This window comes from Alligator mississippiensis, chromosome 3 (genome assembly GCF_030867095.1).
Source record: "Alligator mississippiensis isolate rAllMis1 chromosome 3, rAllMis1, whole genome shotgun sequence".
NCBI lineage: Eukaryota > Metazoa > Chordata > Crocodylia > Alligatoridae > Alligator > Alligator mississippiensis.
This window is the reverse complement of record NC_081826.1, coordinates 107,910,947-107,935,520: the sequence shown is the minus strand read 5'-3', so window position 1 is coordinate 107,935,520 and position 24,574 is coordinate 107,910,947. Positions and strand designations below refer to the sequence as shown.

The 24,574-nt window shown below is 42.3% G+C and overlaps 2 protein-coding genes across 4 annotated transcripts in view; one reads left to right on the top strand and one right to left on the bottom strand.

Moving 5' to 3' along the window:
- Window positions 1-9,213, top strand: part of LOC102571673 (lysine--tRNA ligase) — an 87,107-nt gene extending 77,894 nt beyond the window's left edge. For all 3 annotated transcript variants that reach the window (XM_019490554.2, XM_019490556.2, XM_019490555.2), the window contains exons 10-14: window positions 865-950; window positions 4,226-4,311; window positions 5,156-5,282; window positions 5,830-5,973; window positions 6,887-9,213. In XM_019490554.2, the coding sequence (XP_019346099.2) occupies window positions 865-950; window positions 4,226-4,311; window positions 5,156-5,282; window positions 5,830-5,973; window positions 6,887-6,958 (515 nt within the window). In that variant the 3' untranslated portion in view covers window positions 6,959-9,213. The remainder of the gene's footprint in view (window positions 1-864; window positions 951-4,225; window positions 4,312-5,155; window positions 5,283-5,829; window positions 5,974-6,886) is intronic.
- Window positions 9,214-15,029: 5,816 nt separating this feature from the next.
- Window positions 15,030-24,574, bottom strand: TIMM21 (translocase of inner mitochondrial membrane 21). Its single transcript, XM_006273184.4, has 6 exons — window positions 24,053-24,574; window positions 19,778-19,840; window positions 19,576-19,673; window positions 17,536-17,609; window positions 16,032-16,137; window positions 15,030-15,896 (listed from the first exon to the last, which is right to left on the bottom strand). The coding sequence occupies exons 1-6, from the start codon at window positions 24,342-24,344 to the stop codon at window positions 15,804-15,806; spliced, it is 726 nt and encodes a 241-aa protein (XP_006273246.1). The 5' UTR covers window positions 24,345-24,574; the 3' UTR covers window positions 15,030-15,803.

The following is a 24,574-nucleotide window of genomic DNA, read 5'->3' as shown; positions in this document are numbered from 1 at the left end:
TAATCCTCCGATGGACTTGAATTGAACACCAGATAATGAATGGCCCCAGACTGAATACACAGCTGTGATTCACTTGAGCCTCTTTGTTGACATGGTAATATTAATGAAACAGCAGAGTTTGATGTGCATTTGATATGCATTTAATGTGCATCTGTGGCTTATATAACATGGAACCATGGCTTAAATGGTAAAGTTTTCAGTGGGACACATAATGAAGATCACAATTGCGGTAAAATTCTGTTTATATTTTTAAAAAGTGTAAAGAAAACATATTTGGATAAATAGAGATCAAATTAATTGTGGGGAGAAACTCGAGAGCACTATTCGAGATAGAGAACAGAATTGCCATTCAGATAAAAGGAGGCTGCAGTGAAATAGCTTGGATAAACATGACTGGCTTGGAAATGTTTTCAGGATAGCTCGCAGTGGGGTTTAAGATGTGGAATCAAACACATGATCCCACTCTGGAACTACAGTCTCATCAGAATTATCTTACTCCTGTGAACTCCAGGTAAATGCAGGTCCAGAGCAGCTGGAGGAAACTATTGTTCCCTGTTCCCTGGATGGATAATGATTGCATATAATAAGTCTGCTTCAAATACCTGATACTTCTTGCTAGCTTTAAATTATCTGATATTTTCTTTCAAAATCCTGCTCCTACCTCCATTATATGGACAATTATAAGCTCAAGAATTGTCTTAGCTCTTTTTCTTTTATGCAAACATTTAAACTGAGAAGTAGCAGAGGATACTAAATGTTGAGAGGAAACAAATCTTTATGTTTTCCTCCATGGCAAATAAAATTCATTCATGACTGAACTCTTTTACTGACGCATGCATTAATGGTTATCCCCTTTACCTGCAGAAGCCCGAGAGTTCCTTGATCAGCTGTGTGTGAAGAATGAAGTCCAGTGTTCTCCTCCAAGGACTACAGCAAGACTTTTAGACAAGGTTTTCTTTCTTATGCTTTTTTTTTTCTTGATTATCATTTCTGCTACATTTTCCAACTTTTAGGGCTTGCACAGATGACACATTTACACTGGATGTAATCAATATTACACCAGTGTAAAAAAGGAGTAGGGAGATAATGTACACTCCTAAACTGGGAAACTTCACCCAATCTAAAATTACACCAGTGTAAATTATGCTGGTATATATGCTGACCCCATCTTACCCAAGGATAGCTGCTTGCTCAAGGGAAACAGGTCTTGCTTTCTTCCTTATCACCTACTGGTGAGGCATTGCAATAACACCTATTACGTGTAGCTACCCTGGGAAAGCTCCTTGTGTAGTCACATTGGATCCAGGTGCCAGTTACGTTGGTATACAAAATAAGTTAAATAGGTAAAATGTCATCTTCTATATTCATATGTCTATTATTTACTTAATATTGTAGAAAATCTTCATCTGCTATGCTGTATATATTGGGATGAAACTAATTCATGTCCCTGTACAGATCTGTACATATTACACTGTAAGTGGGTCTTTTACTCTCCTGTGGTTTGGAAGCCAGTTAGCTCTGTGATTTAGGTCCTCAGGCAATTGTATTCCCATCAAACAACAAACTTCAGTCTCACAGCACAAGCCAAACAAATCAAAATCCTCCAGCCTCTCTGGGCATTAGGAGAAGAGCCACTCTCTGCTTTATTTTTTTTCCCTAGCACAGCAGCCAGGCTTCTCCTTGCAAAGTGTTCCCTCACAGCTTGATCTCTTCTACTCTCTTCTCTGGGTTTTTAACCTCCCAGTGGGACATTCCCTCATTAGGGCATCCTTAATAGGGCTGGTTGCTCCTTTTTATAGAGTGGTTACCCTGTTAGATACACGCATAAGAACATTGGCTGTGCTATTCTGTGTTATATTAAATATATACACAAACATGCATACAAATATCTAAGAAGCCAGAGGCTGTTGTGCGTGCAAGAAAGCCAGTCAGTAAAGATGAAATTTTACATCTTTCTTGCATGCTTTCTTGCATGCACACCAGCCTCTGGCTTCTTTCCTATTCATTCCATCCAGGTAGAGCACACACCAATTGCAGATGCTTCCCCAGCCTGACAAAGGGCATTTGTACCTAGAGGCTTGCAAAGAAGAATTTTTCCAACTATTTGAGTTGGTCTAATAAAAGATATCAGATTTACCCAAAGAACCTTGTCTGCTTACTGTCCATCTTCAACACTGAGAAACGTAAAGTGCTCCACCTCAAGATGAGCAACTCCCAACACACCTATAGGCTTGGTGGCACCAAACTGACTAGCACCATGAATGAAAGGGACCTGGGGGTAATAGTAGACCACAGCATGAATATGAGCTGGTAGTTCGATGCTGTAGTCAGTAGGGTAAATAATACTTTGACATGCATCGAATAATGCATCTCCAGTAAGACCAAGGAGGTGATTCTTCCACTCTACTCAGCACCGGTAAGACCACTGGTGCATCCAGTTCTGGTCACCACACTTTAACAAGGATGGGGACAAGCTTGAGAGAGTCCAAAGAAGGGGAACCTGTATGATAAGACTCTTAAAAGGCAAGCCATATGAGGAAACGCTGAGGGATCCGGGTCTCTTCAGCCTGAGGAAAAGAAGGCTGAGAGGGGACCTGGTAGCAGCTTAACCCTATGCTAGAGGAGTACATCAGGGGCTTGGTGAGCATCTGTTCACCAGGGCACCCGAGGGGAAAACCAGGAAAAATGGCCACAAACTCCTGGAAGATTGATTCAGGCTCAATATTAGAAAAAGCTTCTTCACAGTCAGGGTATATAGACTGAAATAAAGCTCCCTCCAGAGGTGGTGCAATCACCTACCATGGAAATCTTCAAGAGGAGACTAGACAGTCACTTTGGTGGGGTCACCTGACCCCCAGTTATCTTTCCTGCTTGGTGCATAGGGCTGGACCCAGTGATCTTCTGAGGTCCTTTCTGACCTTACAATCTATAAATCTATGAATCTTAGGTTGGACAGTATTCTTGGCTGCCTACAGATGTGTGCATTGCAGCTATTATACCATATTCCAAACAGTATACTCATGGCTCACTATAGGGATCAGGCTGGGATTTTTAAAGTTTCCAGAAAATCTCAGCCTACCTGTATGAATACATTGTACATTTCTTTTGCTATTTTTTACTCCTTCTTGCTCAGCTTTCTTATTAGTGAATCTCTTCTGTCTTTCACTTAGAGGGTGCATCTACACGAGATGCTTTACCACACAGCAGATTAATTTGCTGCACAGTAAAATGTCACCCTCTCCACACGCATGGCAATTAGGGTGCAGTAGACTAATTTACTGTGTAGCTAGATAGTCCTGTCAGATACAAGTGGTACCTGGCAGTGCAGTAAATTACTGTGCTTAAATGCCTGTATAGAAGGGGATGTCAGAATTAGTTTACTCTGACTCAAATTGAGCTGGAGTATATTCAGTTGCACTAATTGCACATATAGACACTGAAAGTAGCCAATACTTTTTCTCCATTTATACCCTCTTAGACTGTATTACCACTTTTGAAAGCAGTCAAATTACCTTTGTTATTTGAGACTGTCCCTCTTGGGCTTCATAGTCTCATAGGCTCCTGACTTTACTACTGCTTTAATGTATTCCTAGTGCTTATTTTGATAGCTCTTCCTCTTATGTATTTTGTTATTTTCTTATTTCAATTAGCCCCCCAAGATGGGGATAGGTAGTAACCTACTGAAGTCACGGCGCAAGTAGGCTGCACAGCAACTCCTTTTATTTTGCAGGTTCCCCTCTGCACCATCCTCTCCCCCCCATTGCTGATTCATTGAGGGCCCCCTGTGGCCCTGCTGCTTGCTGCTGACAGGCCAGGAGGCAAAAATGGTGCCATATTTAAAACCATGGTTTTTTCCTCCCTGTCAATCAGGAGCAAGTGGCGGGGCCCCTCTGCCAATCAGCTGGGGCCGGGGGATGCACGGGGTAACCTACAAGATTAAAGGAGTTGCCATGCAGCCCATTTCCACTGTGAATTTGGTAGGTCCTTAGGCATAGGACTTAAAAGGTTCAACCTAATGTGCCTCCAAAATGGTTTAGGGCATACTAACATCTTTGAAAGCTAAGTGTGCAGGATCAACTTGGTCCCGAGAAAATGGGAATAGTCCCACAATTATTTGGTTGGATTTCAACTCTGCTGGTACCATTTGGGAAAATGGAATATTGGTGTGAACAAAGTGAAATGAAAATAAATAGTAAAACAAGTCACTCCCTCTTTCTCTCCCCAGTTGGTTGGTGAGTTTATTGAAGTTTCCTGCATCAACCCCACATTCATTTGTGACCACCCCCAGATCATGAGTCCACTGGCTAAATGGTATGTAACTGAAATAGTGTTGGGTCTTTACTTGTCTTAACCATGTATTCAACTTATTTCAGTGTTCAGAAAAGGTACCTGTGTGCATTGACAGTTTTCAATGAAAAGTCTGACTTCTGTTCTTATAAACCTTTATATTGTGGTCTGCTGTTTTTATTAAGGAGCTTTTTTGGTATTTTGAGTTTCAGCAGAATGAATCCCCTCAAAGGTATATTTACTTCATGGAGCTATACTTAGTCATAGTTACCACAAATATACATAGTGGACCCAGCTTTTTGTGAGTGCTGTTTAGGTTATTCACATGTCAGAATACCTTGATTGCTCCCATCAGTCAGCTATGGAGGTATCTAATTTACATTTTACTAACACTTACTTGATCCATAAGGCTAGTGAAGGCTGAGTTGCAATGTGATTTTAAATGCTCCCAATCACAATTTATTTCCAGGCTCTCGGAGAAACAGCCCTGGCAAATGACACTGTTTCATCATCCAAGGGGAAAAGTTTTTTTTCCTCTTGCAATAGTCTAGCCTAATGTATTTTAATCTAGGAAAATGTACTTTAATCTCCATGATATTATCACTGTTATTATTCTTAGCAGTGAGATTTTTTTTCCCACAATTCTAGTAAGAAGAATGTGGTAGTTTTACATCAGAAAATAATGGAGATGTGATATAATTAAATGGCTTTTTTATAAATTAGAGGAAAGAACTTCTAAAATGAAGCCTAAGTGTTGAACTATATGTATAAATTGAATCCTTCACTGGAATTCCTTGATTCCAAAAAGTAGTAGGATACTGAATTGTTAAAGTGTACCTGATGATTATTTCTGTTTCTTGCTAACTAGGCACCGTTCAGTGAAAGGACTGAGCGAACGTTTTGAACTCTTTGTCTTGAAAAAGGAGATCTGTAATGCATACACTGAGCTTAACGATCCAATGAGGCAGAGAGAGCTCTTTAAAGAGCAGTCTAAGGTAAAGCCACTACAAAATCACAACAGTATTTATTCAAACATTATGTTAAACATCAGTGAGTGTAAATGATCACTTAAAAAAATGAATAGCTACAAAGCAATATTTTGTTGAGCCACATGCTGATAGCTCAGTGTTCTCTGCACTGAACTGAAATACCAAACGGAGTAATCTCCTTTGCTTAGCTTAGATAAAATCCTCACTTTAAATGTGATCGCCTGCTTTATGTTGAGTTTGGTTAAAATAGTGCTTCAAAAACTGATTCTATTCTGTCCATATATAGAGGGAAAGAGAAAAGAATATCTTAGACTGACTCCACAGTGAAACCTCAGATTGGTCTCTCAATTGGTCCCCTGCACGGCAGGGGGTTAGTTTTAGCAGTGGTCATCAATGAATAGTCAGTATGTTACCTAAAATGTTCTGAGGCACTAATTTAGCTGGTACCGTACAATTTTTAGTACCAAATTATACTTTAGCACTCAAGTTACAAGCGTGTAGAACTTTGGCAAAGAGATATTTAAGATGTCTGTATATTGTTTTGTGGACTTAGGCTAAAGCCGCAGGTGATGACGAAGCCATGAGCATTGATGAGAATTTCTGCACAGCACTGGAATATGGCCTCCCTCCTACTGGTGGCTGGGGAATAGGGATTGACCGTCTTGCCATGTTCCTAACAGACTCCAACAACATTAAGGTGAGTTTGCCAAGTAGCAGCAAAAAACAGAGAAGTAGTTTCATGCCCATGGGGATTATGTCTTTCTATTTTTTCCCTCCAGGCAAATATTGTTTTGCTTCAATCTAGGTCTTTGTTTATATAGCAAGCAGATATGAAGATGTCACACACAGAGTGCTTCCTGCTGCAAATATTCCCCAACCTGTGAGGCATGCTCTGTCAGTCATGAAGATCGATTAGGGCATCCCATGCAAATGAAAATCAGGCCCTATATTTCTGCTTTCAATCTGAAGCCACCTGAAAGCATTAACCAGTGTTGCCACTTCTTACAGTAAAAACTATCCTATGATGCTAGGATTGCATGACTTGCAATATTTGATGTTTGACTTAGGCAAACATCCTGGCAGCATGTGGTTTGGTGAGTTTAACCTTCTTTTCTTCTAGAAAATTAAATTTGTAGTCCTCAGGGTTGTTTGAAAATATGTCCAAGAGCACTGAGGCTCTAACACTGGAAGACCTGAAAAACAAACTTAAAATTTGTTGTTTTATAAAAACTTCATGAGTTTCAGTCCAATCAGAGGCAGTGTGTAGGGGATGCACGTGCACCCCCTGAGCATGGCAGTGCATGGTCGCCGCTTGCCACCCAGCTGCCGACACTGCTGGTGGCGGCTGCGGGCAGTCGCCGACCCTTGGTCAGTGCTTGCCACCCCTCCCCCCTGCCGCCGACAGTGCTGGTGGCATCTGCGGGAGCTCCCCTGCTTACTACCGCCGCTCCTGCCGCCACGCTTTCACCACCACCGCTCCCCCCCAGCCATTGGGGTATGAGTTGTTCATTAATCCAATCTCATGATTTTGGGGGCAGCTTGTCTCCTGATATTTGCAAAACTTGGGGGTGGTAACCTTTAATGACATTTATTTTTCAATCTTGCTTTAGGAAGTGCTGCTCTTTCCAGCAATGAAACCAGTTGAAAACAGACTCCAGTCAGAAGAGAAAACTGCAGCCTAGAGGCATGAGAAGAACTAACCTTCTGGCCAGAACTTTTGTAAAAGGAAAAGTACTAATTAAAAGAAAATACTTATTTTCAAGGGATAGTGCATAATCAAGACTACTGAGCTTAAAATGAAATGTGCCAGCTGCATTATATGTATGAGCAGATTAGTGATAATTTTCCTTTGCCATGCCTATCTGTTCCATACTTCTATTGATGATAAAACCCATGGAGATCAGGTTTTTAAAATGTCAGTATGGTGTCTGCTCATAAAAATGGAATAGATAGGTAGTAGCAGGGAAGCATTATGTGCTATTCCAAAAGTCTGTACACCTGACAATTCTTAATCAAACCAAGTATCCATTTGTTTTTAGTTTTTGTTATTGCTGATGTTGAAATCTGTTAGTGTTGACTGATTTGAAATCTGGTCTAGTTCTCATTTCCAAGGAAAGCAGAGTATTAAGAGTTGGGAAACATCAACACAGCCCTAGAAATGGGATACAGTACTGAATCAGCTGCTTTCAGGAAACTGACACAGGGTTTAATATGGGTCATGTGCCCTTATTCTTTAAGCTAACCTTTTCAAGATTGACATGGAAGGCCCATATTTGTATCTACAATAGAAATAATTAAAGTTACCATGTGGTGATATGTCAAATACCATTATTTGAAACAGGAGAGCTGCAGAAACAGTTGGCAAATGTTGACTTTAATGGGTATTTGTGATAAGTAAAATGTTGGGCTTGTTAGCCCTGACAAGCTTCCTTTTATCTAAGGAAGGAAACCAGGCAAAAGAAACTGGGCACATTTATCCTTTGTATCACTGGACTGAAGTTGATGGATATAAATCTAGCTTGATTACTCCTCATTTATAAACCTCAATCTCCCTTTAGCTTTTTTAGTATAATCTGACCACCTTTCATATAACCTAGTAAAGGCCCCAAATCCTTCTATATTTACTAACATAGTTAACCAGCATTATTTTTGGTATTTATACCAAGATCAGTATACCTGTGATATATGTCTATTTTCTACTGCTCATATGCTATTAATATAATTATCAAGGATGTAGGACTGCTCCGTATCGATTTATGACTGCTGTATATTCTACACGGTTGTCCAATTACTATAAATGGCATTTTCTGAGTATAGAAAGTGAAGTAAAAGGGTGATCTGCCACTTTACCAGCTAAGGGTCCTGGGACCAAGGAGCTGTATTCAATTGGCAGGGCTTACAGGGACATGGTAGAGTACTCCATTATAAAAGGCTGAGAGAGAAACAATAAGGAAATGCAGGAAGTGACTCTTGCAATAGATTTCCAAGTGTGTATGGAAGGTTGGGCAGGGGTGGGGTGGGGATTAAAGAAAAAGAAGCTGGGATGGTTGCAAAAAAGATCTTGGTTGATGTTTTCCCCTTTTTTTGGTTAAAGAATGAAACTGCTGCAAAAGGTTAAATGTGTTTCTCAGGTTGGGAATCACTTGCATGCTATGTGTGTAGTGAGCAATGTATGCAGTTGACAGTGACAGGAGAGAAAAATGGAGTCCACGATTGAGGGTGGCACGGGATTTGATAGCTAGGTAGGCTTACCTGCTTGAGAAGTTTGAGAGAAAAACAGCAATATCTGCTTTGGACCTGAGGCCTAACTGCTTATGCAGACAACCAAAATTATATATAGACTGAATGCTGTGCTTTTGATTACAAGTGTACTTAAGATAATGTGAACTATAATCTTTTATAGCTTATGTATGTTACACGTTTTTGCTAAGCTTTGCAGAAGCAAAACACAAACAAACAAAAATTTAGGCAAACAATCTCTTTCAGTGTGACCAAGAAGGCTATGTGGGATAGGGGAGAGAATAAAAAAATGTATTAGCATGTATACATCAGACCATGTGGGAAGGAAATTCAAGATTCTCCCTCTCAAAAGCCACATTATCCCATCGTGACACATCTTGTCCAATTGCCGTGTTGCAAGGTACTCTGAAAAATTAGTTTGGGTTAGTTTGTCAGAGCTGTCACCGCTGCCAAAAAAATAAAAGAAAAATTCAGAAAAGAAGAGGTAAAGTTGCTTAAGTTAAAGACAATAATAGAAACAGCCTTAGCGAGTGGAGAATCTAGAGATGCTGGCACACAGGAAAAAGACCAAAAAAAGACCAAAGACATCTGCAGGCTTCAGCTAGTGGTATTGTAACAGGTTTTTTTTTCTGTTGAGGGTATAACTGATTTATTTGTATTTGTGTGCTGTTGCTAATAAAAAGGATTTTAATTTTAAGTCCTGGTTTCATTTCTCCATCATAGCTGAAGGTTCGGATTCATGTACAACACCCCCTATTAAAAAAAAAAAAAGAGGCCTTCTCCATTCTGTGTCCTTTAGCAGAGGAGATACTGCAGCAGTTGGCACAGGGACAACAGCCGGAGGCTGTCCGCTTGCAACTTCTGCAGGATGAATAGAGGCAGCAGGAGATCCTGTGGGTGTCTCAGCAAGTGTAAGAGGTCACCTTTTTCTGTCAGCCAGAGAAAAATGACTGGGCTCCTGTTTAGTGTTTTCACAATGCTTACCAATGCTCAAACACATTTTAAAAACTAAAACAAAGGTCTATGCTGGACCAAATGAATGATAGGTTACTAAAAAGAATGCAGCAAACATGACAGCATTGGTAGGATTTGTCTGGCATGAAAAGATGTTACACTGGTTGCTAAATTTCTCTAACAGGGAACCATCTGTTTCTTCAGCTCCGTACGCAGACAGCAACTACTTTATTTATCTTCATGCACTTGGTCTGAATTCAGTCGTGGCATGTGCATAACACTTCTGCTTAATTTGTCCTGGTTAACTTCAGTTCTGTTTCTAAGATTGTATGTGCTCCTTCATTTGGCAAAATTAGCTTTGGAAAAGTCCAATCTGAATTTTGTACAGTGCAAATCAGTCAGTGATATGCTGCCAGTATATTGATACAAGCTCCTTGGCAAGGGAGAAAACACATCTTATCTGTAGTCTGATATGCTCAGGGCACAGGGATGCTCATCAGGTATAGGAAAAAGGAGTAAAGGGCTCAGGAATTGATATGAATGTGCATAAATAAACAAATTGTTAAAAACATCACTTACGCTTCACTGTGAACCAAAAAACATTTGACTCTTATAGATTCATAGATGCTAGGGTCGGAAGGGACCTCAATAGATCATCGAGTCCGACCCCCTGCATAAGCAGGAAAGAGTGCTGGGTTCAGATGACCCCAGCTAGATGCTTATCTAACCTCCTCTTGAAGACCCCCCAGGGTAGGGGAGAGCACCACCTCCCTTGGGAGCCCGTTCCAGACCTTGGCCACTCGAACTGTGAAGAAGTTCTTCCTAATGTCCGGTCTAAATCTGCTCTCTGCTAGCTTGTGGCCATTATTTCTTGTAACCCCCGGGGGGCGCTTTGGTGAATAAAACCTCACCAATTCCCTTCTGTGCCCCGGTGATGAACTTATAGGCAGCCACAAGGTCGCCTCTCAACCTTCTCTTGCGGAGGCTGAAGAGGTCCAGGTGCCCCAGTCTCTCCTTATAGGGCTTGGCCTGCAAGCCCTTAACCATACGAGTGGCCCTTCTCTGGACCCTCTCCAGGTTATCCACATCCCTATTGAAGTGTGACCCCCAAAATTGCACGCAGTATTCCAACTGTGGTCTGACCAGCGCCCGATAGAGGGGAAGTATCACCTCCTTGGATCTGTTCGTCATGCATCTGCTGATGCACGATAAAGTGCCATTAGCTTTTCTGATGGCTTCGTCACACTGCCGACTCATGTTCATCTTGGAGTCCACTAGGACTCCAAGATCCCTTTCCGCTTCTGTGCCACCCAGCAGGTCATTCCCTAGGCAGTAGGTATGCTGGACATTTTTCCTCCCTAGGCGCAGCACTTTGCATTTCTCCTTGTTGAACTGCATTCTGTTGTTTTCCGCCCATATGTCCAACCTGTCCAGGTCTGCTTGTAGTTGTTCCCTGCCCTCCGGCATGTCCACTTCTCCCTACAGTTTTGTGTCATCTGCAAACTTGGACAGACTACAGTTCACTCCCTTGTCCAAGTCGCTGATGAAGATATTGAAGAGTATCGGTCCAAGGACCGAGCCCTGCGTGACCCCACTGCCCACACCCTTCCAGGTCGATACCGACCCATCCACTACGACTCTCTGGGTGCGACCCTCTAGCCAATTTGCTACCTACTGGACTGTGTAGTCATCCAAGTCACAGCCTCTTAACTTGTTTACCAGTATGGTGTGGGATACCGTATCAAAGGCCTTCCTGAAGTCCAAGTATACGACATCCACCCCTCCTCCTGTGTCCAGGCGTTTTGTAACCTGGTCATAAAAAGAGACTAGATTAGTCAGGCATGATCTACCTGCTACGAACCCGTGCTGGTTTCCCCTCAGCATAATTTGTTCTGCCGGGCTCTCGCAAATGTGAGCCTTGATAATTTTTTTCGAAGACTTTGCTTAGGATGGAGGTGAGACTGACTGGCCTATAGTTGCCTGGGTCCTCCTTCCTCTCCTTCTTGAAAATGGGGACCACATTGGCCCTTTTCCAGTCCTCCGGGACCTGGCCCGTGTGCCACGAGTGTTCAAATATTACCGCCAGTGGCTGTGCAATGACGTCAGCCAGTGCCTTCAGTACCCTCGGATGGAGCTCATCTGGGCCTGCCGACTTAAATGCATCCAGTTCCTCCAAGTGACTCTGCACCATCTCAGGGTCTACGCATGGCAGTCTGGTGCCTTGCTGCTGCCTCTCTACAATCCCAGTGAGAGCCTTGTCCTGCCCCTCACTTAGGAACACTGAGGCAAAGAACTCATTGAGGAGTTCAGCCTTGTCCCCCCTATCCGTCACCAATTGCTTCTGCCCATTTAGTAGGGGTCCTATTCCACCCTTGGCCTTTCTTTTACTCCTTATATATCTAAAAAACAATTTTTTGTTATCCTTTACTTGGGATGCCATCCTCAGCTCCATGGTAGCTTTGGCCCGTCTGACTGCCTCCCTACAAGTGTGAGCAGAGGAGGTATACTCCTCTTTGGTAATCTCTCCCTGTTTCCACTTTTTATATGCTCCCCTTTTAGTCCTCAGGCTGCCCTGGATTTCTCTGGTCAGCCAAGGAAGCCTGGCCCCTTTCCCTCTTTTTCCTCACATCAGGATTGTTTCCCTCTGTGCCCAAAGGATAATTTCCTTAAGGCACAGCCACCCTTCCTGGGCTCCCATCTCTTCAAAACTCCTACTCTGCAGTGCGTCCTTGACTAATCGCCTGAGTTCATTGAAATCAGCTTTCCTAAAGTCTAGCACTTTCACCCTACTAGTTACCTTACCCACTCGACGTCTTATGATGAATTCTATTATTTGGTGATCACTGTCCCCCAGATAGCTACCGATCTGGAGGTCCCCGATCATATCATCCCCCGTTGCCAATACCAGGTCCAGTAAGGCATTTCCCCCTAGTGGGACCGTGTACCTCCTGCGTCAGGTGGAGGTCCTGTACGCAGGATAGGAACGTGCGTGAACGGTGGGACTTTGCTGTCTGTCTCCCAGCAGATGTCTGGGTAGTTTAGGTCCCCCATGACTACCGCCTCCTTAGTTTTTATGGTCTCCGAGAGCTGCCTCAGAAGCCCCGAATCTAGTTCTTCCCCTTGGTGTGGGGGTCTGTAGCAGACCTCTACCACCAAATCCCTTTCTCCTTGTCCCCCATGTAACTTAACCCACAATCCTTCTACTTTCTCCTCCTTCGATTCCATCTTGATGAGGGTCAAAGTATATTGCTCACTGACATAGAACGCAACCCCTCCCTCTTTCTTCCCCACCCTGTCCTGTCTGGCCCCTACTCAAGAAATGGTGCTTGATGTTAACTCCCCGACCAGTTACTGCCCTTTCTCCAACCTCTCCTTTTTGGGAAAAGTCACTGAATAGGCGATTGCCTGACAGCTCCATGTGTGTCTGGCTGTGATCAGATTCCTGGCTGGGTGTCAGTTTGGCTTTTGCCCTGGGCATAACATGCAGACAATCCTTGTGGCTTTGCTCAATAGCCTTTGATTGGAGATCAGTGGGGAAAATTATGTCCAGCCAATCTTGCTAGATCTTTCAGTAGCCTTTCAAACAGTTGTCCATAAGGTGATGATAAAGTGTTTCCATGACTTGCTGGATATTCATGGGACTGCTTTTAATTGTTTGTACTTTTTTCTTGCAGGGAGTTTCCAGAGGATGGTGATAGGTGACAGCCATTGTCATTCCTTCAAGACCTTCCTTGTGGAGGTCCCCCTAGGGCTCCATCCTGTTGCATCTCGTGTTAAATGTATATTTGGGCTGCTGGATGATACTAAGATCTGGAGGGAGGTGCCATCAGTATGCTAATGACACCCAGCCCCATTATGCTCTCTCAACTGACCCAGGCCCCCAGTCTCTGTCCTTTCCTAGTGTCTGGCTGCAGTTGGGAGCTCAAATGTGGATGAACCAACTGAAGCTGAATCCAGACAAGACATAGCTGGGTGGAGGGGAGAATCAAATACCTATCATTGATGGGGGCTTCAGCCTTTCATTCTCTCTTAGGTTCACAGCCCTGGGGGTCTCCTGGAACCTCTCCTGCACCTGGATCCCCAGGTGGTGGCAGTGACTCGGAGTGCTTTTTCAACAACTCCATCTAGTGAGAAAGCTGAGCCCCTTTCTTTCAGAGTCAGATCTGGCCATCATCTGTATTTTCAAAACCCCGTGTATGCAACCAGTGGCCAGATCCAGATGCGAGGGCATGTGCCGTTTGTGGCACCACAAACGGCACATTGCACGTTAAACCATGGCCCATGCTGCTAATTTGCGGCACTGGGGCAAAATTTGATACCAGGATTTCTTGGTAGCAACCCGCCCCCCCCCCCCCCCCCCCCCCCCCCCCCCCCACAAAAACCTCCTGAGAAAAAAGCAGAGCAAAGCATGCTGAAGGGCTATATGCCAGGACAAATGCAGAGATGGGGAAGCAAGCAGCCTGGAGCTGCCTGCTCCCGCATCATTGCATGCTGCGGAGCCCCCACGCTGAGGTAACCTGTGCCTAAGCCTGTGTGCTAGAGGAGCAGCACACAGAGACAGGGGAGCAGACAGCCAAGGGAACTTCCTGCTCCCCTGTCTCAAGGCACCCTGCACCCAGGGGAGTGACCGGATGGGGCGCAGGGTGCCTCAGTGCAGGGGCTTTGTAGTCCATGGAGATGGGGGAGCAGGCAGCCCTGGTCTACCTGCTCTTGTCTTGTGTCACTCCCCAGCTGCTTGGAGCACAGGGTGCCTGTGTGGGGGCTGCCTGTCAGCTAGCTCTACACCATGCCCCAGCCAGCCCTTTCTGCAGCACATAGAGTAGCGGGGCGATGTGTCCCACTGCAAACTTCATTAGCTGGGGCGTGCACCGCAGCACAAAGTAGTGGCACAATTTGTGCCGCTATTGTTTGTGCTGCTGCAAATGCACACCCCTGCTCGTGTGGAAGTAGCCAGTGTGATCTACATGGGGCTGCCCTCAATGTCTGTCCAAAAGCTGCAGTTGGTGCTGAATGTGGTGGTCTACTTTATGTCTGTGCCCTACATACTTCAGGGACCTTCTCCTTGATGCCCCAGTTTGATTCCCTAAGATGAGCCCAGAACAATCTGCAGAAAGTACCATCAATGCACTGAGTTGTTTTGGCAATAACACATGGAAGGTCATTCTTGGTACTTGTCCCGTAGCTCTGGAACTCCCTCCCCCTTGAGGCCTGCCAGGGCCTGAGCTTGGACATCATTCAGAAATGCTATAAGACCTTCCTATTTGGGCAGGTGTTTAGCAAGCAGGGGTAAGCTGGGATACAGGTTAGGGAGGGAGCTGCTATATAGTTTATTTTAATACTCTGCTCTATTGATTTTTATAAGTTACTTTGTTTTTCTTGGTTTGGTTCACTTGTTTTATAAGTTATTTTGCTGTCCTGAGCCTTTGTTGGAAAGGATGGCATATAAATCTAATCAATACATGAACAAACACAAGAAAGCAACCTGTGGAGGACCACAAGAAAGAGATCAAAAGTTGCAGGACTGATGTCCTTGTCTACAAGCACTCCAAAGACTGTTACTGGATTCTTAGGTGGGGTTTATTGAGGGTCTAGAAATCACTGAGACATATCAAAATGACAAAATTATCTTATTGGTATAATTTATATCTATGCCATAGTTTCCTATAAAATGTCACATATCACAATAGGAGGCTGTGGTTTCAAACAACTCATCATGGCCATCTAGTGATTTATTTTCGGAATCCCCATAACACTGCTCACACCAACCAGGCTCCTTCTGCTGAAAGGTGTGTGGAAGACAGCATCCTCTAGTTCTGTGTGTCTACGTCTGACTGGAGCTAGGATGCTTGTAGTTCCTTGCTTTATTGACATTTGTTTTTTTTGAGAAACTACTAAAATTTGAGCACCTGTCATCCTAATATGCCTCTAATGTCCACAGTGTATAACATGGGAACAAACAAGTTTCTCTTCATTAAATACCACATTTGTTATTGAAGTACATGTAAAATCTGAACAAGAGAAAGGAAAAAAATATGTGAAAGTTTAGAAGACAGATGTTGGATGCAGTGAGACTGCAGAATTACTATTCAACATTAACTGTTTTTTGTGTTTTTCCTATGTCATGATTTCTTTGCCACAAATTATGGCAAATCGTGTCATTTCCATTAATACACACTTTATGACATGCTGTAGTCTCTACAGGTCAGTTACAGAAATGCAATCCCTTGGCTTCAGTGAGATTTCATGGCTATAAGTAGCAGCACAATATTTGTAGACCTTTTTGTTTTTATTAAACTGTACTCTTTGAACTGTGATATTAGCATGGTTCTTTTGCTATCTGTTGTCTACAATGACAATGGTTCTTCTAGGGTAGGTATCAATGTCCACAAATATGTAACGGAACTCATATTTTCCACTTTCAGGATTCTGTAATGAGAAAAAAATATTTCAGGGTGTGCTTTTGTTTCTTTTCTTTGCATTAGTAGTAGTAGTAGTAGTAGTACTAGTAGTATCAAGTAATCCTTGTGGACTATCTTAACTAGTTGAGACAATCATATATACCTCTTTCACTTCCAAATGGACTGTTCCTTGCTTTCCTCGTTCTGAGCCCTCAATGTAGAACTTCAGACGCATGTACTTCAATTCATCTTTTACATATTCATAGTGACTGAGAAAAGGAACAAAACACCATATGGCACATTGTGTATTTAAGTTTGAGAGGCCAGGGAAATTCCAAGCACATAACTGAATGGAGCATCTTTGATAGCAGTTTTGTACAATGTATGAACTTACCTATGTTTAAACATTAGATCCGATTATATGGAGAAAAGGTCTAACTCAAGTAAATAAACTGAAGCTTGGCTTACTTGCAATAATTTGAGGGAAAGATTTCACCCTGCACTGCTTCCCTTTCCCCCTGTCCCTCCTATTTTAATGAATTTTTAAAATGTATTATTTATATGTTACATTTAACAACAACAAAAAAAAGTTTTGGAGCTCCACTAGGGGAGAACATATCCAGTGCTCGTAGGAGGCATTGGAGGTACTGTGGATTCTTTTCAACTTTTCCCAAAATGCCTAAAATAACTGGCTCAAATCCATCATGTAAGACCCTGAAATGCCAACACCACTTACTGAAGACATCAATACACAAATTCACTTTCCTTCAAAACACAACATTTTTCAGTGCCGCCAGTAGGTGCCAAACTCTTGCCATGCATTGCATAGGGAATTTAGAGGCTCCTACAGATGTGCGGGAAGCCTCCTCTGACGTGCTGGAAATCCAGACTTAATCAAATCCGCTGGAGCATGGAAACTGATGCGCTCTGGCATCCTTCCGCATCATGTATATCAGCGTCCCTGCGCTGAAAAAATGGCAGTGGAGTGCTTTGAAATAAAACATGTTGGATAAGCTTTAGTTCAAAGCACCCCAGTGTCATTTTTTTCAGTGCGGCTTGCTAATTGAAGTGCCCAGCACCACATCCAAGAGCATGTGTGAAAATGCCCTAGATGCCTAACTCAAGCCTTTGGATTCTATTCCAGGAACCAATTGTCTAAGGTAGGTTCTGTGATGCTCAGCATTGCCATGTGTAAGTCCATTTGTAGATCTAGTCCAAAGTGTTGTGTTCCATTTAAAACAACGAATATAAAGCTACCTTTGGCTGATCTCTCTCATTTTAAGTGCCCTTCTCTGGTCTGCTCTTTTGCTTCATAAATACATGGTTTTCCATATGGTGAACAGGGTCAAGCTACTCTGTATAAAATAGATCCCACCTTTTTCAAGAGTAATTCAGTTTAATCATAAATAGAGGCCCAATCTCTAATTTAACTTTCTTAGAATTAATTTGAAGTCTTCCACCTAAACAGTGTTCAAATGTCCTTTAAAACTAAAGAATCCTTCCTATGTATACTTGGGGGAGAGTCACTTTATCTATCTTACTAAATGACAGGGGAGTCAATACATCTCCTGCAAACAGGTAGTCTGGTTCCAACCTAGCAGGATCGGGCATGCATCTTTGCTATTCAAAAACTGTTGCTCATCTAGGGGAAAAATGCAAACAGATACCTGACATGCTGTCGTCTTCCTCGTCTTGTAGCCTCACCATAACCTTTAATGGGTTCACCAAAAACACTTATTACCTAAGAGAGAAGAGATGTAGGTTGCCAAACACATCATGTTGAAACAGACCCTGTAGTGCAGTAGTTCTAAACCTCTTTAGACTCAAGGCACTTCTCAGAAAATGCTAGCTCTTCATTTTCACCCATTTTTTACTTTGGAAAAACACGATTCACAAAATAAACCCAGAAATTCCAAAAGGAATCCATAGTGTTAAAAATATTCTGACCTGTTGTGGTCTTTCTAAGACCTTTGCAACAGAAAATATTGTTCTATCTTTTGAATCTTGTTTGCATACCTAACAGTGCTAACATTGGCACCCTGAAGTATCCTTGAAAAGATCTCAAGGTACGCCAAGGTATCACAGCACCATCTCACCTCTCCAAGGTGAAATAATTTTCATTCACCAAAATATCAACAGTGTACTCTTGAACTGCCAGTTACATCACAAGAACTCAGAAAAGAAAGCACAAAAGAACAGAAGATAGGTATTAAATGGATTGATATGGGCTCAGTAGATTTCTTTATGAACTAAATGATTCATTGTGTTCATAAAATTTACACGTCTGTATTTGACAAAGAAAGGCATTCTTGTGTATTATATATGTTAGTCTTCACAGCGTTATACTATATAAAGAAAGAAAAAGCTGATATGTCTGCTTGCATCTCATTACAAAGAATGCTTGACCAACGTTAAAGTTTAAAATGCAAATTCATTTTTATTCTTGTTATTTAAATGGAAAAAGCAGTGACTCCTTTTATTCAAAACTATAAAGGTTTTATTGTTTCTATAAACCTGATTCAAAGCCTAGCAAAAAATGGTTTGGAAAGCATGTTTAGTCAAATGAGAAAGGAAGGATGATTTAGTTAAGGCACTGGAATGAGCTCTTATTTTTATAAACTTCTTCCAAAGCCCAGGTCTATAATTTAATCTTTCTAGTGAAATCTTGTCACTCCTTTTCTATATGAATCCCCGTGATATTGCCAGAAGTCTTGTCTGGAAAGCAATTACATATCTTTTATGGTTTTGTTTGAAAGAATGATTTCTGAGGTCTTGCTTTGAGGGTTTTTTAATGTATTTATTTTGCATCTAACGTTTTTTGTAACCGCAGTCTTATTACAGTTGCCCTCACGTTCCTTTTCCTTTTATTGTTTGTTACCCAGATAAGTTTCAGCTTATTCCAAAATAAATTTTAGGTTTCTTGGGCTGGGGCTGTATATTCCCATGTATTTGCAGAATACATAACACAATGGCATTCTGATCTTAGAACCCTAGAGTTAGACTGGACCCTGGGGCTGTATTCACACGAGTGTGGACGCTTTGTTCCCCAGGGACACCTGTGCCACGTGGCCTCTGGTGTGCAGCAGGTTACCCCAGGTATGGTAGGAGAGGCTAGGGCCAGCACTGGGCTGGCCCCAGCAGCCTTACCTGGGGGCCTCCTGGGGCTGCAGCAGTGGTGATCCTGCTGCTTGGAGCAGGGTCAACAGCTAGAACATGGCTCCAGCCAGCCAAGGTCCAGTTTTGAGTGGTGCGCACTGCCCCCACGTTTGCCGCTGTGCTTTTTTTTTTGTGCAGGTTTTTTTTTGACCCCAGGATATCTAGGGTTCAGAAAACCCCCGCTCTACTACTTGCAATGCGGAGAACAGATGAATGTGTGGTATGTAATGCCACAGACGTGTCTGCGGTGCCACATACTGCATGGCCGCGCTCATCTGGATGTGGTCTGGGTTTCATCTTGATGTGCAAACCTGGTGCAGTGTATCAATACAATATCAGTAGGCAATGAAGACAGCAGCGAGGACTGGTGGGTTACAGAAAGGGCTAATAATTGCTGTGTTTTGTGGAACCATGTGTGTCCCTAAATCTAGTGGGATTAAGCTTTGCTTCAGAGCATTATTGTGCTACAAACTTCCATTTTGGAGGGGAACGTAAGACAGAAAAATGCTTCTATTCAAATATGAACTTGTAACTCAGTTGCAGAAACCAACCTCTGGGTGAGCTCTACATTTCTTTAACGCATCTCCATAAATCTTACTGGGACTGGAGGAAGAAAACAGTTCTTTAAAAATCACATAGAACAAGCCACCTGTAATAGAGGGAAACAAACACCAGTGAAATAAGAGCTAATTAACTAGATGGACAATAATGAATATAGGTGTATTTATAGAGAATATATATATATTTTATAACCTGTAATACCAATCCCAATGAGCACCACTATAAAATAGGTAAAGTCTCTTCCAGCTTCTTTCACTGTAATAGACAGAAACCAATATTGAAGTTAAAATAGCTGACAATAAAACTTGCATACATTTATCATATCAGTTCTTTTCTATAAATCAGTATAAGGTTCAGATAGTATTTTGACATGAAGGTCTCATAGCGGTGAGGGGAGGAATGCTTTTGTTCCATTCCTTCTATAATGCTTCATCAGTAAAATAAAAAGACCATGACATGTTTTTAAGTAATTTCAGCATATTTATAGATACCCATTAAACCTTGTTATTTTCTGCCTTCCTAGTAGTTAATTTCAAGACCAAGAATAACTGGTGCTACAGCTCTCAGACTTATGTACAATGATATTTTCTTTTAAATACTGGTATTATATTTTCAGCAGTAATCTATTCAGTAAGCTATACATGTAGAGCAATTTTTAAATACTGTACAGGAAAAGGGAAAAAATCAGAATAGAAGACAGTAGGTGCAAAGCAGACATACTATTGCAAATTACTGAATTTAGGGAATTATCAGTTAAAGTAAAAACTAAAGATAAGGATAGCACATCCAAAAAACCCATTTTGATTATTGGTTTGTCAACTGTAGTCTTCGAGTATATTACATAGTGGGCTAGTAAATGCACTATTGTCTATTCCCTAAAAATAATGAAATGTTACTATTATGAGGGCTCTTTAAAACCTTTGCCATAAAATCTTTACTGAGAAGTGGGGAGAAACTATCAATTAGAAGAAGTTATAAAGTATGCCTTTTAGCAACGTGCAAATTAGTGACGAAACTTTAATAACCTCTTTTCCTCCAGCCTTCCAAATCTTTCTTACCAGTTGAGGTTTTGCCCAAACCTTTTCAAAGTACTTCTAATTTCTGAAGCTAATTGTGTAACAATTATTTTTTTGCTGAAAGGAATAAATTGGAGAAACCAAGAAGATAGGATCAGACATTATAACTGATGTCACAAATTACTTAATTACGAAAAAAAGAAAAGAAAAAGAGTGCTGTTAGGAACAGATGTCTGAATCACAATCCTCTAAGAAAACTCTCTTCTCTATTTCCTGGTCCTGAGCATGGTATTTCATCTTTCTTTCACGAGTCATTGAACTAAACGAGAAAAAAATGTTAAAACCTTAGGGAAATAAACTGATCTACCATAAAAAGGTATTTGTTGCAAGGTGCTTAAGGGAAACTTAATTAAGACATTAAATTGTGATATTCAATCTTGCACATCACACTGGGGGTTGGGATTAATTCTGGGCTTTGCTCCCAGGATGTGTTATGTATTTACATTAGAGAGAGGCATTGGATGAAAAATGAATATAGTCCTGGGAACAGGGACCATAAGCCAGGACCTCTGCATCCAAGCCAAATGCTCTAACTACTTGGCTACATATTCATGCTCCCCTCTTGTGCTCTCTCTTCCAGGCGTTGCATTCTCTTCCACAAAGGGCCCAACTTCAACAGGAAAGGTGGAGAGTGCTCCCCCAACCCAATCTAATCTACAGCCTAGTGGTTAGAGAGCACTCTCCTGGAGGTATGGTGGGGGTGGGGGAGTGCATAACCAAATCTCTCATGTTAGGTGTGCTCTGAATACATCTGGCAGATTTCTACATCCCAATGGGGATTTAGCTGGAAGCAAGCTACAAGGGCCATGGCAGTCACGTACATGTCCCAAACCACATCACTAAGGAAGTTGCAGGCTAAACAAGGAGATACCAACTGAATTGTTTGCCACAGAAGAGGGGATAGTTGGCTTTCAACTGTGGTGCCTGAAATGCACCTAAGTCCTTTTTTTTCAAATAGCTATGCCGCTTTTTTTTTTTGTGTGCATGTGTGTGTGGGGGGGGGGGTAAGACTCCTTTCCTCCATTTTGCAACTAGATGGAGCAAATGTTTCCACCTACATTTCTCTGGCGAGTAGTATTTTTCATAGATGCAAAAATGTAGCATAAGGAAAGCATTTCCTATTTTCAATGTAACAGTTGTAACTGCATTGTTAAATAACAACAAGAACTAATTACTGGAAGCTAGAGCCAGGAAAATGCAGACAAGAAATAAGGTACAGTCAACACCTCTCAGTAGCAACAGCCTAGTGTTCTGGTGCTCTGCGGGCACGGCTGCATGGGACGCTAAATGCACGGCAGAGTAATTCTACCATGTATTAGTGCGTCACGGCAAAAGCCATGCTATTGTGCTAATGTGCAGTAGAATTGGTCTAATGCACATTACTGTCACTTAAAAGGCATGCGCTACTGCGCAGTAGTGCCTGTTACTGTGCATCTAGTTAGTACCTGTTATTATAGGTACTAAACTTAATGTGCAGTAACTACGGCATATTAATGTACATGTAGACGTGCCCTGTTGCTCCTAAACTGCTCTTGCTCCGGTATAGATCACTGGGAATATTTTCACTGCTGTGTATTCAGATGAAATGTGGCTGTTGCTTTAACAAGCAATTGTTGCAAAAAAGGCATTACCTGTATTAAATTTTCAAAATGAAGGCAATTAATCATTTGAACAAATGACCAAAGTAAATGGTACATCTGTTATCTCTTAATTCCTCAGATCAAGACTGGATTCCTTACTGGAAGATCTGTTTCAGTCAGATGTGTTGTATAGGTTGATACAGGGGTAATTAGTTAAAATTTAAGAGCCTGCGATACGCAGGTCAGACTAGATTTTCTAATGGGCCCCTTGGGCCTTAAAATCAGCGAAATTATAGAGCCAGTGCAAAGTAATCACCCAGCTATTTATGGACTGCTCTTCAGAACCACTCACTTATGTCATTAAATTCAGACAGGTTTTAATCTTCAGGACATTATGTGGATATAGAATTATTTTCTGAACTGTTTCAACCACTTGCAGAGAATCAATTCCTAGAATATTAGTCAGCCAAGGTGTTTAAATCCTCTCTGTTTTTTTGCAGTAAGTTTAAGGTTCTGTTCAATACAAGTAAATGTCTATATTGCAGATTGCAATGTAGTGTGGAAACACCCAAGGGAAACAGAAATTTGGCAGCAAGCTTATGCATATAGCAGGCCCAGTCATAACGGATAAAAAAGGTTAGGAAACTCTGCAAGTTACTACAAAATGTTAAGTCTCCTTCTCTTGGTCTAAATCTAAGAGGCCTGTTATTTAGCCATTTATTATGCATCAGAAAGATTATAATGGCATCTGAAATATAATGTGCACAAATGGAAAATTACTGGCTGTCCAGTCACATCCCATTTATAGCAGGAAAATTTTCTGAAAATGAAGTCCCACTGACACTAAGTTTGCTGATAGTGAACTAGGATTAGCAAAACTGGACGTGTCCCCCCCTCTACTGTACATAGGTTACCAGAGGCCACCCTGATTTACACTGGGTGGGTCAGGTCCTGGCCTCACAAACCCATGTGTTGCAAAGAAGTCAACCAATGCAACGGGTGGTAATGCAAGGGAAATGTTACCCTGTGAGAGATGTACCTATAAAAGTTAATAGTGTATAAAAAAAAGGAATCAGGACTTGTGGTAGAGGTGATATCTTTTATTAGACCAACTAGATTTTTGCAAAAAAAATAATCTTTAATTGCAATTAAATTTCTTTAGTTGAATTAAACTGCAATTTAATAAACGTAATTACACTGCTCTAGTTGGTTTAATAAAAGATATCACATCTACCACAGATCACAATTCCTTTTCTCCTCTAGACCAATACAGCTACAACCTGGGTACATGAACGTCGCATGACTCCCGAGGCTGGGGGGTGCACAGCAATGTTGGTGGTGAGGCCGTGCCGGCGGTGAGTGGGAAACTTCTGCAGGTGGCCGTGGCAGCGGTGAGGGAAAGAGGTGGCGAGCACTAACCAGTGATTACCCGCAGACACTGTTGGCAGTGTTGGCGGCAGCCAGTGGCGATCAGCAACTGCCCGCGGACACTGCCAGCGGTATCGGCAGCGGGGAGGGGAGGCGAGTGGCGAGTGCCTACAGGTGTCGGTGGTGGCCAATCTCAGGGGGTGAACGTACACCCTCTACGCGTCGCCAATGCCTGGATACCTAACAGTGTAGAAAGCAATTCAAAACAAGGCAAAGTAAAGTCAAGGAGGGGAGGAGGGAGAGAGGGCTGAGATGTAGCAGTCTTCCTGAATGCTGCAACTCTCAATTGCAATTTTGACACTCAATTTTGCACCACTGCCCTCGTGTGACACCATCTCCATGTTGCTCTGAATTGCTACTGGCTTAAAAGGGCCTCTCCTTACCTTTCCGAGCAGGTGACAGAGATGCTTCCTCTTTCTGGCTTCTTTGCACAGACACTCGTTTGCTGTTATTCTCAGCTCTCAGGGACCCTTCCTGGGTCCAGAGACTTTGCTTTGCGCCTTGGAGAAATATACGAGGGCGCCGCACACCTCTGCGGACAAGTTCGTGTCTCCCACTGAAACACGACCAGGTCCTTAAAAACACTTTCCCATGGGGGGCAAGAAACCACTTTCCTGGGGAGAGCTGTAGCTTCTCGCTGCACTGAATCACTCGCATGAGGGAAGCAGAAAACATGCTGGGGCAGATCAAGCCTTTGAGAATGCTATAGGCTCAGATCAACGCAGCTTCCTTCAAGCTAAGGCTAACCTCACCTTGCTTGCTGCTGAGCTGGTGCAGCCCCTGAGAAAGCAAGAAGAACTAGAGCAATCTTTTGCTTTTTGTCTTGCCGGCTCACTCAAAACCCCACATTCCCCTTTGCTCGCTGACATTTGCAACTTGCCCCGCCATTATTCCTTGCAAAGTCC

Excerpts from the sequence above, each read along its gene's own strand:
- TIMM21 (XM_006273184.4), bottom strand. The coding sequence starts at position 24,344 with ATGTTTTCTGCTTCCCTCATGCGAGTGATTCAGTGCAGCGAGAAGCTA. Across the intron at positions 17,610-19,575 it reads AATGTAGAGCTCACCCAGAG|GTAATAAGTGTTTTTGGTGA; the intron begins GTTGGTTTCTGC and ends CTTCTCTCTTAG. Across the intron at positions 15,897-16,031 it reads TCCATTTGGAAGTGAAAGAG|AATCCTGAAAGTGGAAAATA; the intron begins GTATATATGATT and ends TTCTCATTACAG.